Consider the following 15982-nt stretch of genomic DNA (forward strand, 5'->3'; position numbering starts at 1 on the left):
CCCTCATATACCAACCACGATCCAGCTGCATCTAGAGCGAATGTGCCATCTTTTCAGTAATTCCACAATCATGCCTTATCCTCAAAATGGGACAGACCTAGGGGTATTTCAGCTCAGAGCACGTATCTATTTGTGTGAATGTTGTAATTTGGGGGCTAGCAAGGAAAGCTCCACTGAAATGAACTTGCAGCTTGATGGTGCTCATTATCTTCAGCAGAAACCTTATTTTAACAAGATATAACCTACTATTAAAGGTATATCTTTAATAAAGCAAATAAGGTTATTTTTACTTACAGGAGCTTTAAAATTAAAATACAAAATGTACAATTCCAGTTCCAAAGCATTAGCTATTCACAGAAGTACTGCAATAAGGGTAAGTTAACTAAGCACCAAACCCCATGCACTTGGCAGTGTGAAACATCACATGGCAACATTTGGTTGCCAAGTGCAAACAACTTGGGAAAATTACCAGTGTTCAGCATAATTGGAAGCAGAGGATGATGTAGCACCTACTAGACAGAAACTGACACACCTGTATTTCCACAATTCACTCCAATTTTAGAAACTGCCAGTGCTTGTATTTACCACTCATTTGCAACTGCAGTTTAGATGCTCTGTAGGGAACGTCAACGCAACAAACATCTGTACTTTGACCTGAAATCATTGTGGCATACAACTGCAATAGATTGTAGGGTCCAATATAAGTTTTCAATGGTGTACTCCAGGAAACTAAAAAAACAAAAACAAAAAAAACCCCACGTGTTAAATTCACCAACATTTTTAGCAGAAGGTACAAAACATTAACAATTTACAGACAGAAGCCACACTGATTGTGCAAAGCACATGACTAAAGTTATGCACAGCAAACAACTCTGTAAACATGGTAAGGGTGGGTTTTGAGGAAACATGGTGACAATATCATAAATACAGGCAACATTGGCATCTTCAACCAGCACAAATAGTAACATTCTGGGCCTGCCAAGATGGCCCATCACCACACAAGCAGAAGGCGGGGGAGGGGTTCCTCGACTCTGCCCACCCCAACGTTTAGTGTTGTGTATTTTATTTATATATATTTATATATAATTTGGTATCTTTAATATACACATGTACTTCGTTTGTAGAAAATGGGAACTTAAATGTGCTTTTATCTTCATCAAAAAACTATATGCATTTATAACTAATAACCCATTTTACTTGTCAATGTATTAGAATGATATGACTTAAGAAAATATAAAAATAATATTAATACTGTCAAAAACCTTTATACCAGAAAATATTGTGGTTTATAATTACTCTTTCAAAGATGAAATATGAAAATTTAAATAGGTTTTTATAAAGACTTCTCTCACCTCAATTAATATACAATGGGATAACTATACATATTTACCTTTTTTTTTTCAATTTAAGCACCAGTCATTCCCCCAGATCCACTTTGGTTGGAAGGTTATTTCCTAATTCCACAGGTTCATTTATTTAATGGCACATATTGACTGAAAGTAGTAACTTTAATCGTTAGCACTACAAAAAAATAGTGTTTTTAAGTTCTCTCTCTTCTGAGCCAGCTCATGTTTTTACACACTAAGTCTAGCATTGAAATAAGACTTTAAATATTTGCAAGTAGTCTTAACTATTCTTTCATACATTTAAGGAGCACTGTATGGATAATGCCTTTGGCCAAATGTAAAAGTATCAAATTGTGTATTCTAATGTAGTGTCAGCCACAGATGAACACAATCCACCCCAAACTACTTTATGGATCTTGAGCTCAGGTTACAGGTGGATTGTGCCCATTAAGTTATGTCACAAGTTACCTGGGCTGGAGTGGTTCCAGCTATTTTTGCATGAAGCAAATAACTGGAAAAAACTTTCTGCAGTTGTCTGTGCACCACTGTTGTGACCAGGAGCTTGTGAGGCACGTTAACAACTGATGCATTAAAAAAGCTACAGCAGCCGATGTCACCGGAGTGAAGACTTTTTACCTTGTCAATTAGAAATCTAAAGAAAAGGAGTGTTGAGCAAAACTGCTAGATTTGCTTAAAAATGTACTCAAATTTGTTTTAGCAAGAAATGGTAACTATAAATCTATATGAAAAAATAGCTATAAAATACAGTGTTTTCTGTGGTAATAATGTAGCAGTTTGTTAGCAGGGTAGTCCATATACGCTTTGAAAGCATCACAGTTTAGGGCTGTTGTGTGTACATGTAACACCTTGGCACCATTTGCTCAGCACTCTACAGAGAGAGAGAGAGAGAATCACCACTAGAAGCTGTCACTCCACAGAACCACCAGAAGAGACAGCCACCACCGCACAACTGTAAAACAAAGCAAATGTTTGTCACATCAAAGACTTTGGTCCTCTGCGGCATTTCTTGCTAGAAAAAGCCGTCAGTACTGATGCATGTAAGATGGCCTGCGTTCGTGCTTGACTGGAAAAGGTTTAAAGCCCTTATTCATCGGTTTGTGCTGAGATGGCGGCGGCGGCGATTGCTGCTGCTGCTGCTGCGCATAGGCAAAAGTGGAGGAAATCCCTGTTGATGGTGTGCAATCGTTGGCTGTGGACCAAACGGGTGACTGCAGGATCTGCATGGTGTCATTCCACTGGCTGGCAGGGCTACTCATCTGGTACAAAGACATGTTTTGACTGGGCAGTGTGTGCTGCCAAGGAGCTTTTGGAGGCCAGGTTTTGGTTTTGTTGTCCTGCAAGAGAACAATGACAACATCTGAGCTTCCTTCCTGCACATCCACTGCCAGGAACCATTTCTGGCCCTGCTGCAAATGTTCCTTAGTATACCACTTTCTTCCAAACAAGTGGATGACAGTCACACAGAAACATTATCAGAGTGCAAGGTAACCTGTCCCACTGATGACTTGAACTCCTGGGGCATCTCCAGAAATCTTGCCCACTGGAGCAGTTTAACTCTGTCCCATGTAAACCACTACATCCTGGACCAACAGCACACATAAGGGGCCCACTCATAGCCCCACCTCCAGTGCCTTCCCTAGAGAGCACTAAAGCCACAGAATCCAGGAACAGGAAGAGCCAATATTCTTGTCTTTTACAAATGGGAGGGGAGCAATGAAGAGGGAATTCTCCCATAGTTCTTTCTCCTACCCTGGTTAGAACTTGGACTGTTATTGCACTTAGTGCCACCTCTTTGCCATTTCTGCAACACTCCAAAAGCACTCCCTTGGGAAGGAGGAAGAGCCCAGCCATGTTGCTCGGCAGCCTGTTGGGGTCAAAGCCCTCCTACATGAATACCACATCAATCACACAGAGCAATACCATTCACCTTGGAGGTTCTCCCAGCAGCCCAATATATTATCTGGCTTTCAGAGAAGGGGAGGGGGAAATGTATCTCCAATGGATCTACATCCCCTAAGATCAAAGTAAAAGTGAAACATTTTGGAGTCTCCAATAAATTCCATGGAGCATATTCAGTTGTCTATAATAAAAAATGAAGCAGTGCAGTTTTGTTGGCCTTAAAATCTGCAAGTATAGTGAACTTGACTATTTAAGACTGGGCTGAATTCAGGGAACATTTTTACTGAGGGATTTTTTAAAAAAGAAAAGCCACCTGGAATCCCATCAAAGAGGCCCCCTCCACCATTAGCCACCCAAAAAGAGGCACTATTCGGCCTGATACTTGCCTGACTATGATCATCCACTGTAGAAAGGAGTGGTGGGGAAGGAAGTGTGCTCGGGTCTTGCTCCCCACTGCTGTGTTTCCTGTGGAAATATTTATCCAATGAGAGAAAATGGTTGGTTAGTGTCATGGCAGGGTCTTAAATGAGAAAATATTTTTCAATTCTGACAAACACTTTATGCTGTATTTCCGTGGTCAAAATAGAGGAGTCTTACAACTGGCAATAGGAGTCTTACAACTGAAGTACACTTGTACTAAGGGCCTTTGCATCTAACCTGCTACTTTCATGGCAATTAAAGGTTTATGAATTAAACTTTCAGACAACTAGCCAACAAGGCAGATAGAAGTCTATGGCACAGCAGCAGCTAGGCCATACTGCAGCCAATAAAAACTGTGGACCAGTGCTTCTGATATTGCACCAAAGCAGGGTTTTGTACTTTTGCAATACTTAATATTTAATTGTCCAGTCCTGCTCAAATAGCCATAGGATGGTCACAATCACTATTCATTAGGGACCACAGGGTTCTTGTCCCTAAGAATAGCTTGGCTTATGCCTTGGGGAAGCCTTCAAGCAGGACACCAAGGCTACAGACCTCCCTTGGCAGTAGCAGCTCTGGCTCAGCAGCATCTGGTTTTCAGAGGAATAGTATTTATGAACATGGACTCAACGCCAGGCATGCTGTTGTCAAAACTGTGTGACATTGGCCTTGTTGAGAGAAGTCTGCCTTCTCTATTCAACATCAGCTTTCTTGTTCTTCAATCAGCAGGACTGATTAACTGGACTTTTAATTGTGGATTCTCTTTTCTGTCACTGGGCACTTTTATTAGCTTCATGGTTATTTCACAGCCATAAATCTGGTGCTTGCTGCTGGGTGTGCTCAAGAGGGAGCCACAGCCAATCCACATTTGCATTTTCAAATACCTGTTTGCCACATGTCTATTATTCCTTTCATCATAATAATAATAATAATAATAATAATAATAATAATAATAATAGAGCACGCCTGTCACTATAGCAGAGACTTAACACATGCAGCACATCCATGTGGCTTTCCTAGCTTCCATCAATGCAGGCACGTACTAATGAGCAGGAATAAATCCCACAAGACAAATTAAGGGAAAAGTAGTCAGAACCACAACCAGAAATGGAAGATTATAGCATATTCCCCAAACCCTCTGGGCCCTGGTTTCTTTTCTTGCTTCTTTCAAAGGGCTGAGACAACTGCAAACTCAGGCAACATTAAAGGAGAAACAAAACCTAGGTGGCAAGACAGCCAAGAGTAGTTCAGATTTCTTTCTTATTTCCAAACCTACCTTGGCCTTGTGACTCATACTTGGCACAGGAAAGTTTTGGAACAGCCTGACCCTTGCAAGTTAAGGTGGCAAAATCTTTATCCACCAGCAAAACCAAAGATTTTGCCTACTGCTTTGTTAAGAATTCAACTCACCTTCTTTGCTTGACTGCAGCAACAATATCTGGCCCTGAGAACATGGAAAACAGACTGTCTCCATTGGCAGAGGAAGTCTCATCACTGGAGCTGGCAGAGTCGCCCTGAGTACCTGACCAGCTGCTTGCCATCTCCCTGAGATGAGAGCAGGGAAGCAATCAAGAGAAAGAGACTAACAGTAGAGATGTGAGCGGTGGTGGGAGGCTCTCACCAACCTAGTTGCTCTTAAACGTTACTAAACATTCACAGGGCAAGAAGAAAAATCTCCATGAATGCTAATACTAAAATAAGACTAAACTAACAAATTCAGCATCATCTTACAGCATTTATCCCATGGCTTATTCAGGCACTGCATATGGAATCCATATCCCCTCTAAGGACCCAGTACATATTCACTTAAAAAGGTAAAGGTAAAGGTACCCCTGCCCGTACGGGCCAGTTGTGTCCGACTCTGGGGTTGCGTGCTCATCTCGCTTAAGAGGCCGTGAGCTGGCGCTGTCCGAAGACACTTCCAGGTCACGTGGCCAGCGTGACGAAGCTGCAGCTGGCGAGCCAGCACCAGTGCAGCACACGGAAACGCCGCTTACCTTCCCGCTATAAAGCGGTCCCTATTTATCTACTTGCACTTAAGAGTGCTTTCAAACTGCTAGGTGGGCAGGAGCTGGGACCGAACGACGGGAGCTCACCCCGCTGTGGGGATTTGAACCGCCGACCATACAATCGGCAAGTCCTAGGCACTGAGGTTTTACCCACAGCGCCACCCGCGTCCCTACATATTCACTTAACAACCCTCTAAAACTGGCATTACTGCAGCGGCAGCCAAGGTGGTGTCCTGCAGATGTTGAGGACTCCAGCTCCCATCAGCTCCAGCCTGCACAGTTAATGGCTAGGAATGATGGGACCTGGAGTCCAACCACATCAGAAAGGTGCTACCTTGGCTGCCCTTGCCCCAAAGCAGAAAATATCCACATGCTGCATGGAAATGCAATCCTGAACTTGGAAGAGCTGCAGTATAAATATTATAAACAGGCAATTCCCTGTTTGCACAGGGGTTCCGTTCTGGGTCATTGTGCGCATCAGAAGTCACAGGTAAGCTCATTCTGCCCCTGCACCAACCCCTTCTGGGAACGAAAGCAGCACACGTGTTGACAGCTGCATGTCAATTGGGCGCACGCAAAGTGGTCACGCATACACACACTAAAATTTATACACTACCTGATTGTAAAAAACAAACAAACCCTCAAAGTAGTTTACAAAAAGTTAAAACAATAAAATTGAGAAAAATTCACAACTATACTTTAAAACATATAAAAGTTTGAATACTAAAACAGATTAAAATTACCTCAACTTTCTAGGCATATGGGTAGGTATGTCTAAACAAGATATATAACTGATGCAGCAAAAATCCCTAATTTTACAGCTGCTAGCAAAGACGGATGTACACAAGGGTGCCACAGGTAGCTCCTTACCCTTCTGTGAAATACTCTGGGAAAGGCCAGGTTCTGTGCGGGTCGTCAGGATGAGGCCAGTTGCTACGTGTGTTGCTGGGGCGACGGAAGTGCTGTGCTTGCCTTTTTTGTTGCATGGCCTGACTGACCCCAGCCACATAACGAGCAAACTCTGGATCAGAGCCAACTGGGAGTAAAAAAAGAAACCTGACAGTCAACTATTGACACACTTGGCTATTTCCATTGCAATGATCCGCCATCTACCCCTCAGACAGACAAACAGAGAGAATATGAGAATGTGTACACATGCATACAAACACAATGGAAGCTAGTCAGTGGTTGGGAATGCCTGTTGAAGTGCTGAAAATTAAGAACTTCACCAGGGAGCGATTTATGTGGGGGCAGGCAAAATATGCTACATAAATACCCAACATTGTAGCCACCAGCAGATTAGAGAGGTGGTGGTGACATCATGCACAGTGGAAGCCCAAGAAATGCTCTGTCTGTGGGCCTGGCTATCTATCTATCTATCTATCTATCTATCTATCTATCTATCTATCATCTATCTATCTATCTATCTATCTATCTATCTATCTATCTATCTAGAAGCTTAGATCCTATTTTAGAATGCACATCAAATAGGAAGACAGATCAATACTACTTAAATCCATTCAGTATGCTTAAATCAAGAGAAGGATCAAACAAATGAAGAATACAAGTAAGGGAGACAACCCAAAGGAAGAGTCAGGCCATACCTCGGCCCCCCTGTCAGGTCAGTCATTGCCTCCAACAACATTGTCTCCAACAACATAGAGCCAAAAAGCTGCCCATGTATATTCACATGTAAGTCCATCATCTCCACATATCATACTGCTATGGAACTTGGCAGCCCATCAGACTTTTGGGGAAACTTAATTTCAGAAAGTCATTGCTACTGCAATGCTTAGCATTGCTATTGCTAAGAGAGACTGCTCTGCATCATAAAGATGGAACAGACTAAAGAATGTCTGAAGGAAGCAGATCCAAGAAATTAAGAGGCACAAAAACCCTGCTGTTAAGATGACTTTGTCCAAAGGAATGTTCCCCCTCTACCCAACATACTCTGAAAAACCTCAGCAAGGCAAATCTGTTCAATCCTATTAAGTTGAACAAAACTTGACTAGCAGGATGGCTAAATTGTGCTACCTTGGGAACAGGAATTGGTTGCCACAGACTTAAGTGAGCTAGAAAGCAGCAAGTGGCAGTGAGAGGAGGTGTAGGGAGCACACTTTCCCTTTTTACCCACCCCACAGAACACATCTGGGAGGTCAGGGTAGGATGCATTAGGGAAATTCCTTGTGAATCGTCAACTGTTTGAAGATCTGGACATGGGCCCCACCCACTAAATTAAGATATTTGTGTATTTCATGAAATTTATACACCACTTGATTGTAGAAAACTTACAAAAATAATAATACAGTAAGATTATCAGTAAGATGACATTTTCAAAAATTACTGCCCTCAAAAACTATCTTTCCTCACCCAATATTTGGCAGACTTTTTTTAAAGGTAAGCCCTGCTGTTGTTTTTGCTCTTGCAATCCTATACTCTTTCCCATCACCTGCAGAAGACACAAATGGTTTGTGTCTACGGATGGGCAGCATTCAACACATTCAAACACATTACTCAATGAACATGTGGTAGTAGAAGGTTGCATTTACTTAACATGCACACACCTGCAGGATCAAAAGGTAGAAATTCTCCCAACATCCCAAAGATTCCATCACTTTGGTCACGGTTTGGCCACGTGTTGTTTCTAGGTCCTTGCTGCTTCTGCCCCAGCATCTCCGACATCACATTGTCCATGTAACTGTTCACAAGACCCAAACTATACAGGTCAGAGCTCAGGTCAGGAAAGGCATGACTGCTCCACTGAGGCATATGAGACAACCCCGGACCAACAGTCTGGGCTGACGGCTGGCTGGAATTGGTTGGCCACTTGCCAGGTGGACGCTGCTGCTGCTGCTGGGACCCAATGGGCTGCAGCAGGTGCTGATAGTAATGCATTTGCTGCTGTTGCTGTTGCTGTTGCTGCTGCTGTTGCTGTTGCTGCTGCTGCTTTTGTGGCTGCTGCTGCTGCTGTTGCTGTGGCAACCCTTGCTGGAGATGGTGCAAAGGAGTGTGAGACGAAGACTGGGACTGCTGTGGCACGGTGGCTGGCTTCTGCTCTGCTGCTGCCGAAGACGATGCAACCGAGTTTCTTCTTTTCACCAGCGGAGAGGTCTGCTGGGACTTGCCCATGTTGAAACCAGAGAGGAAATCTATGACCTCCTGCATTTCTTGGTCGGTTGGTAAATTCATGCCTTTGGCATCCTTGCTGTCATCTGCTTTGCTGCCATTACGCCTGTCAAGGAGGAACCCATTAACAACCTGATGGCTTCCACTCTGTGCCGTTGTCTGGGCCGACTCAACAGCCCTGGGGAAGTTACCAATGTTCAGAATACTCTGCAATCGGGCATCCATATTGTTGGACATTTTTGCTTTATCCTCTGAGTTGTTAGCTATGAAAAGGTTTTTGGAAGGTGTACTAGGAATGGAGTAACTTCCACTGCTGCTTGAACTGGAACAGGATGTTTTCTTTGTAAATCGTGAAGTCAGCTTTGAGAATGTCCTTTGCAATCCACCCGTTGATTTGCTTCCATTTCCAGATGGTAAGTCAATGTGACCCCCGAAGTCACAGATCTCACGCTGAAGCTGGATCTGAATACACGGCAAAGCCTGCTCTCTGTTTAACAAAAAGAACCCTCTATTTCAGGCAAAAAAAGCAACATTCACCAACTTCAAAACAACTTTACAGTAATTAGGACTAAGGCGTGCAATCTGGAGGTATTGAAAAGTATGATAATGTATACAACAGGGGTGCCTAACCATTTTTGAGTTGGGAGTTGCACTGACCCATGGTCAACACTCCGAGGTCTGTTTATCAAAGTGGGAGCGAACAAAGGAGTCATTCTGTTTTTTGAAAAAGGTCACAAAACTTTTGATATTACAAAATCACAGCAGGGCCTGCAAGAGTGGCCAGTAAGATGATTTTTAAAATGACAAATTTTAGCAGGGGGACCCAACAAAAAACCTTTTGACATCACAGTGGGGTACCTATGGAAGCAGTCATTAAACATTATTATTATTTTAAAAAGCAGCAACATGATCATCATCAATAACTTTTTTTAAAAAAAACTGACATAGAGGTAGTGGGGGTCTTTGGGTGGCGTTCAAGTAAGTTGTACTCAGCTTAGACATACTGAAAATAATGGACCTCATTAATTTCCATGGGTCTACTGTGAGTAAAACTTAGTTGAATACTACCCATTGTATCAAACCAGGGGACCTATGGAAGTGGTAATGTAGGAAAAAATGTTTATTTTTTTGAAATGGAAAATTTGGGATCTTAGAAGATGCCACAACAAAGTTTTGGCATCATGGCATTACAGCAGGGGGACCCATAGCAGCAGTCATTAAAAAAAAAAAAAAGACAAATCTGAGGGGAGGCTCAAAAAACTTTGTGAGCCAGATGTGGCAACCTCCAGTATAAAAGGTTAACCAAGCTAAGGAAAAATCAAAGCATTCACAAAATTGTGGATTAGACAGTCCAATATTTATTTCTTATTGATATGTGTGAGCTGCCCCATAACTTAAGTTTTTTCACAATAAGAGTGTTAAGTATTTATTGATCTTAATTATGTTTTTACTAACCTTACTGTACTCTTGTATGTTGTATCCTGCCTTGTTATACAAGTGTGGATTATATATACTTGAAGAAATAAATAAATGTTGCCTCAAGAAATGAACCACTATAAATCTGTCCGGGTAATATTAAGCTTCTGAATAGGGCTGGGCGGTGTTGGGTTCTCAAAATCGCAGTATATCACCAGCCAAACATCAAGGTTTGGAGATAAACCATGATGTTGTAAAAAGCTGCATTGGCCCCAGCCTGCGAGGTGTTGGATGAAACTGCTGCAGCTGTCACCATGGGAGCTGAGGCGCTTTCACCTTAGCACCTTGCAGGCTGTGGCCAATACAGCTGGCCACGGTCTGCTGCTGAGCCGGGGGGGGGGGGGGAGCGGAAAGGCTCCTGCACCTAGCTGAGCGAGCCCTGAGTCCCCACCGTTCAGACACGACCAACAGGGGGCCCGGGGTTCCTTGGCCAGGCTCTGCTGGGGGTAGGAGGGCACCTGCCCCCAGCGGAGCCAGCCCCAGTGTCCCTGCCACTCCCGCTAGAGCAGCAAGGACCTTGGGGCTCCTTGGCCAGACTGTTGTTTGGTGGCATGGGGGCAGGTGACCTACCTTGAATAGGGCGCAAAGCCACCCTATTCACGCCTTGTGGAAAGGGGCTGCTGGAGAGTGCTGGGTCTGCCAGCAGCATCAAAGAGCCCCTATGCTGCCTTCTACTGGAAGGGTGGGCTTTGTTTTTCTGGGAGGAAAGGCGCAGCACACCCTCCCAGACAAGGCAGTCAGACGGTAGCAGGAGCAGGGTTGGGGCTCTCTCAGCTGGAAAGGGCAGGCTTCCCAGCTGAGCAGCCCTGATCCCGCTTCTACTCACCAGTGCAGCTTGTTTCTCCCTCTGCCAGGGCAGAGTGCAATGGAAGTTTCACCAGTGGTATATCGCTGGTGAAACTGCCGCCGCATAAGTCCCTCTGCCTCCCGCTCCCGGCTAGTTTGTTTCTTCCTCAGTGCACTGGGCACTGCAGGCAGAGGGACTCAAAAACAGTGACTTTCACCAGCAATATACCACTGAGTGAAGATGTCATTGCGATCTCTCCCCCCCCCCCCCAATACCCGTCCTGGGCGATATATTGATATATCGCCCAGTGCTACTTCTGAACATGGACCTACCTATGAAAACAGCACAACACAGCCAAGTAAACTGAGAAAATATTTTGTTTAAACAATGCAGCATGCTCAGTGCTCAACTTCCACCCATGCCAGTAGGACACATCAGCCACCCAGCCTGCTGGGTCTATAGTCACGTGAGGTAAAGGAGGTGCGGCAACAGCAGGGAATACAGGCAGCTCCCCTGTGCATAGGGGTGAGATTATTATGTTTTTATTAGTTCCCAGCAAAGGTTGTTGCTTGGGGAGGGGAGTTCCCTCAGTTTTCCATTGGGAGAGGGTATTGCTTGCTTGGATTCAACATTATGAGACATGATGGGCAATCAAGAATGGGGTGGCAAAGAGAAGCAAATGTTTAGTCAAAGCTGGCTTTGTGGACAAGATGGTGGTGAAGGAATTTAACAGAAGCAGAAGGGAGCAAGACAAGCAGTGCTTGCCCCATTATCCTGCTCCACTGTTTTAGAGAATTGTGTGTTTTTTTAAATGGCAAAGCGTTTGCTGTTGTTGCTGAAGTTTGTAAAGTCTGGTGGTAAATAAAATACTGTTTTCTCTTACATGGCCACCAGGCTTTCCTGTTTTACTGATAACTGTCTGGATAAGGTATTTAGGCCTGTTCTTGGACATTTGGTATCACTGGATATTGAGCTATGCCTCAGCCTAGGACTGAAGGCTAGAGAGGTGGTAATCTTAAGAGGTGCATCTGGTGAAAAATGTTGCTATATGTTGTTGGAGATCAGTGTATTCTGCTAGAGTACTAGCAATCAGGTTATCCTAAAAATAGCAGTATCTTCCAATTTTTCATTTTTTGTGTAACCTTCAGTATTTTATGTAATTAATGGTGTTTAACATTGCCTCTTTCCAGTTTATGACTGGATGTTGCCTTTCAAGCAAGTTGTGTATCTAGTTTCACCAATTATTTTACAGGCCACATTTCTCAATTACATAAAGAGCTTGCATCAAAGTCCACTGAACTCACTACATGCTGATGGTCAGGTCTTAAGATCTGAGCTTAAACACATCTAGGTATAGACTGACCTCATTTTCCTCCAGGTGCTTATAATTTATTTGGCAATCTGATGGAACCTATTTCCAGCCACTGATCAGCCTAAATTTTCCAATTCCCCTGATCTGCCTTCCTTCCTTTGAAAAAGAGAAGGTCAGGGGATTATCCTTTAAAAAGGAAAGAGAACTGCACTATGCTTACTCATCTTTGCCCTACTCAGTCTAATAACAAGGCAAATTTCTCAGGTTTGCTCTGGCCTTCTGCTCATATTATAGCTGCTTTTTGTGAGCACATACTAACAAGAAGCAGCATTTCACCATTACAAAGTTTTGCAGCAGATTTGCTCTGTACTCACAAGTAAGGTCAATACCTCTGGTGAAGTGCCATCCTGTTCCTGGTGCCATCTGAATCTCACAAGGTCTTCCCTTTGCAGCCTTATCAGTGGTGGCAGGCAGCAGCCATGCAATCTGCTTCTCATTTTTTTTTGTTCCCACAATGCCCAACAATATGTCACTCTGGGAAATTGTGTGAATGTCAAAAATGGCAGCTTCCTATCTACCCACTGGGGCTGCGAGGTGGCCCAGCTCAGTCCCCTTGAGGCAGTGGGGCTTCAGCAGATGCCCAGCCATGCCCAGGTACTGCTACCAGTACATTCCCACTACTTAGCCTTCAACATTAAGACCTGGTAGCCTTGGCTGAAACTTGTCATTGCCATCTTCTCTTGTCACATGTGACCGAGTGTTCCTGAATGACGTTTCATCTGTGCATAACCCTTATGTGGTAAGAGTGCAGCACAAATCATACCTACCTTCCCTCCTTCCAACGATTTAGGTCAAACACTGCAGTATAAAGCACATCCACTAGTCCCAAAGTCTTCTCTGGATCCAGGCTTCTCTGCAGCAGAGACATTGTTGCAGGATCTTCTTTCAGGCACCTAAGGAAACAATTTTTAATAACAAATCTCCTGTCAACAACACTCACTTTCATACCAAAAAATTATGTCCCTATTTATTTGTTTATTTAAAGCTTGCCCGAGTTTTCCGAAGTAGTTAGTCATAATTACCATGTTGATGGGACTTGAACCACAATTCTGGAACCTTCTAAACTGATTTGTGGTGCATATGCTTCTTTGTTTTCAATCTGTGCTGTATCCACAACGACCTATTCAAGAAGAAAAAAGCAGTAAGCGATAGAGTAAGACGTCACTCCCTAAAACTAGCGAAAGCACCACCCCACTGCTACAGGGGCTGGACATCAGTCTACTGCATTCAACCACTAGGCAAACAAGAGGGGCACGTGTAGGGAATTTTAATTGGGGTGCGTGGGTGTAGAAGAATCGTTTCACATTTACGCTGATAAATCCTACAGTGTAACATCTGAAAAGGCCACTGTTAACTAAAAAGAGGAAGGCTTATCTAAAGATTTTCCAGCTGCACATGATCTGGGCCTTTCCTTTTGTCCTCCTTTTGGGAGGCTGCAACTACTTGATATCTAGTAAACCATTTTATAGTTCTACCCTCTCAATTTACTACCTATGATTATAAAACAAGTTTTCACAATAAGATTATCCTGCATTCTATCTGGACAGTTAAGGTGCTGCAAAATTTGGATGTTCTAAAAAGGAACAGCTTCCTTGCTATCAGCATAGGACAGGGAGACTGAGGTCACATAAAGAACAATAGAGAAATGCCGAGTTCAGAAGTCCTATTCTATGATCTAGTGGAAACACTGCCTGCACAATGCCCATACATTTAAAGGCTCTCCTCCATACCCAATGAAGCCTTGAGATCTTAAAGTTCAATTGTGGGAGTGTATATATCAGTGGTATTTATTTTCCATATTTTCAGGTAGTTATATACCACTCAATATTCAGGATTTCTAAGTGGCATTGTAGTATATGCCAACAGCATTTCAACGGATGAGGAAGCACGTTACCAACTCCTTGTATTTCATTTATCTAAACAAGCTAATCTCACAGTACAGCCATTTCTCACGCCCAGCCTGGGAAATGACTCCCGACTTCCATTGTTCTGGCTTTACAGATGTTTCCTCCATAACACCCACCTAGAGGACAATCTAAACAACGGAAGATAATGTCTCATCGGTACACCAAATTAGAAGCAATGCAAGTAGAACATAAACATGCAGATATCACTGCTTCTATCCAGCAAAAAAGAGGAGCCTGTGGCAGTTTCTGTCCATCTAATTGAAGTCCCTGCTCTAGTCACATTATCACATGACTTGGGCCAACATCACATATCAAAAATGTGAATGAGAAGACTGATGGCAAGAGCAGATTTCTTAAGAGTCTGCACAGGCAGTGTTTTCAAAATGGGAAATTCCAGTTTAAAAGAAATCATAATTGTTGCACAGTACAAGACCACAAAATAGCAGCAGCAGCAGCAGCACTATTTGGGGGGCCAATTCCTCGACTTCCCATCAACATGGATTTCTTCTCAGAAAGACAGCAAAAGAACACACTGCAATGATTTCTGCAGGTGAAGCAGCTAACTTTCTTGGCTTGGTACCCCTGGAGGCAAACCACCCCTTACCCCCGCTACTACAACTAAGGCCCTACTTGCACTTATTCCTTCTTTTCAACCAAGCACTGGTACTTCTCATTTTCTTCTGCACAAAGGCAACAATTTCAAATCTAAAACACTTGTTTTATTGCTTATGTTATACCTTCCTCCAAGGAGCTCTGAGTGGCATTTCCCCTCTGAATCTAAACCTAATACTCCAGTTGCTACAACAACTCAGCTCTTGGTTACAGTGACCAGAGTTACTTTGAGACTGAGCAGACAAAGAAAAACTACCCAAACCTTGCAATGCCTCTTATTCATTGGAGTCAAGGATCTTGTGCGATAAGGTAGATGGAGATAGTGATTCATGTGATTCCACACAGGCAAATATGCAAACAATGAACTTCAGGTTGGGAATATTTTACTCTGTGGAACATAAGTTCCCCAAAACAAAAGGGATCACGGAGAAGCTGGTCAATTAATAGCATCATCTTATATACAAATATTGAGTGTGGATCTGTATGGAGCCAAATCTGCACCATCCATGCACACGTAGAAGGAATCAGCAGGCTGGGGCAAACCCCAAGGTTTGTAGAGGTACAAAAGCCTATTGGGGATGGGGATGGGGATGAAAAACGCCCAACGTGAGTTGGTTGCGCTCAGTGGCCATGGGATACTGACTGTTGGGAGGAAGAAAACAGATGGGGAAGGAGGAGGTATGGAATAGGGTATCCTGGAAAAGGACACAAGTGACTGACTGGCATACAAAACAAAGCACTCTACACTGCAACCATCAGCTACAGGTTCCAACATATAGATGATGACCCATACGTTTTTCAGAACTAAATTATATTTGCCGTATGTCAGCTGTCCCCTTCTCTTTACTCTCCTCACATAGCTGTTCAGCCTGACTCCCTTGCCTCAGAAGACCTTCTGCCTGGAAACCGCTAGCAAAGGAAGATGGTTTCCATCCATGAGCTGAGTATGCTCCAACTGCTCAGTACCATTACCTGGCTCTAGAGGTCCTCAATGGGAGCTGCCACCT

General features: G+C 43.5%; 1 protein-coding gene across 2 annotated transcripts in view; it reads right to left on the minus strand.

The window, feature by feature from the left end:
* Positions 1–243: 243 nt before the first annotated feature.
* Positions 244–15982, minus strand: part of GARRE1 (granule associated Rac and RHOG effector 1) — a 64669-nt gene continuing 48930 nt past the window's right edge. For both annotated transcript variants that reach the window (XM_028739372.2, XM_028739371.2), the window contains exons 8-14: positions 13479–13576; positions 13224–13349; positions 8260–9308; positions 6566–6731; positions 5097–5231; positions 3653–3731; positions 244–2701 (exon numbers count right to left, since the gene is read on the minus strand). In XM_028739372.2, coding sequence (XP_028595205.2) covers positions 2390–2701; positions 3653–3731; positions 5097–5231; positions 6566–6731; positions 8260–9308; positions 13224–13349; positions 13479–13576 — 1965 coding nt within the window. In that variant the 3' untranslated portion in view covers positions 244–2389. The remainder of the gene's footprint in view (positions 2702–3652; positions 3732–5096; positions 5232–6565; positions 6732–8259; positions 9309–13223; positions 13350–13478; positions 13577–15982) is intronic.

The sequence above is a fragment of the Podarcis muralis genome, chromosome 7 (genome assembly GCF_964188315.1).
Source record: "Podarcis muralis chromosome 7, rPodMur119.hap1.1, whole genome shotgun sequence".
In the NCBI taxonomy this organism is placed as follows: Eukaryota; Metazoa; Chordata; class Lepidosauria; order Squamata; family Lacertidae; genus Podarcis; species Podarcis muralis.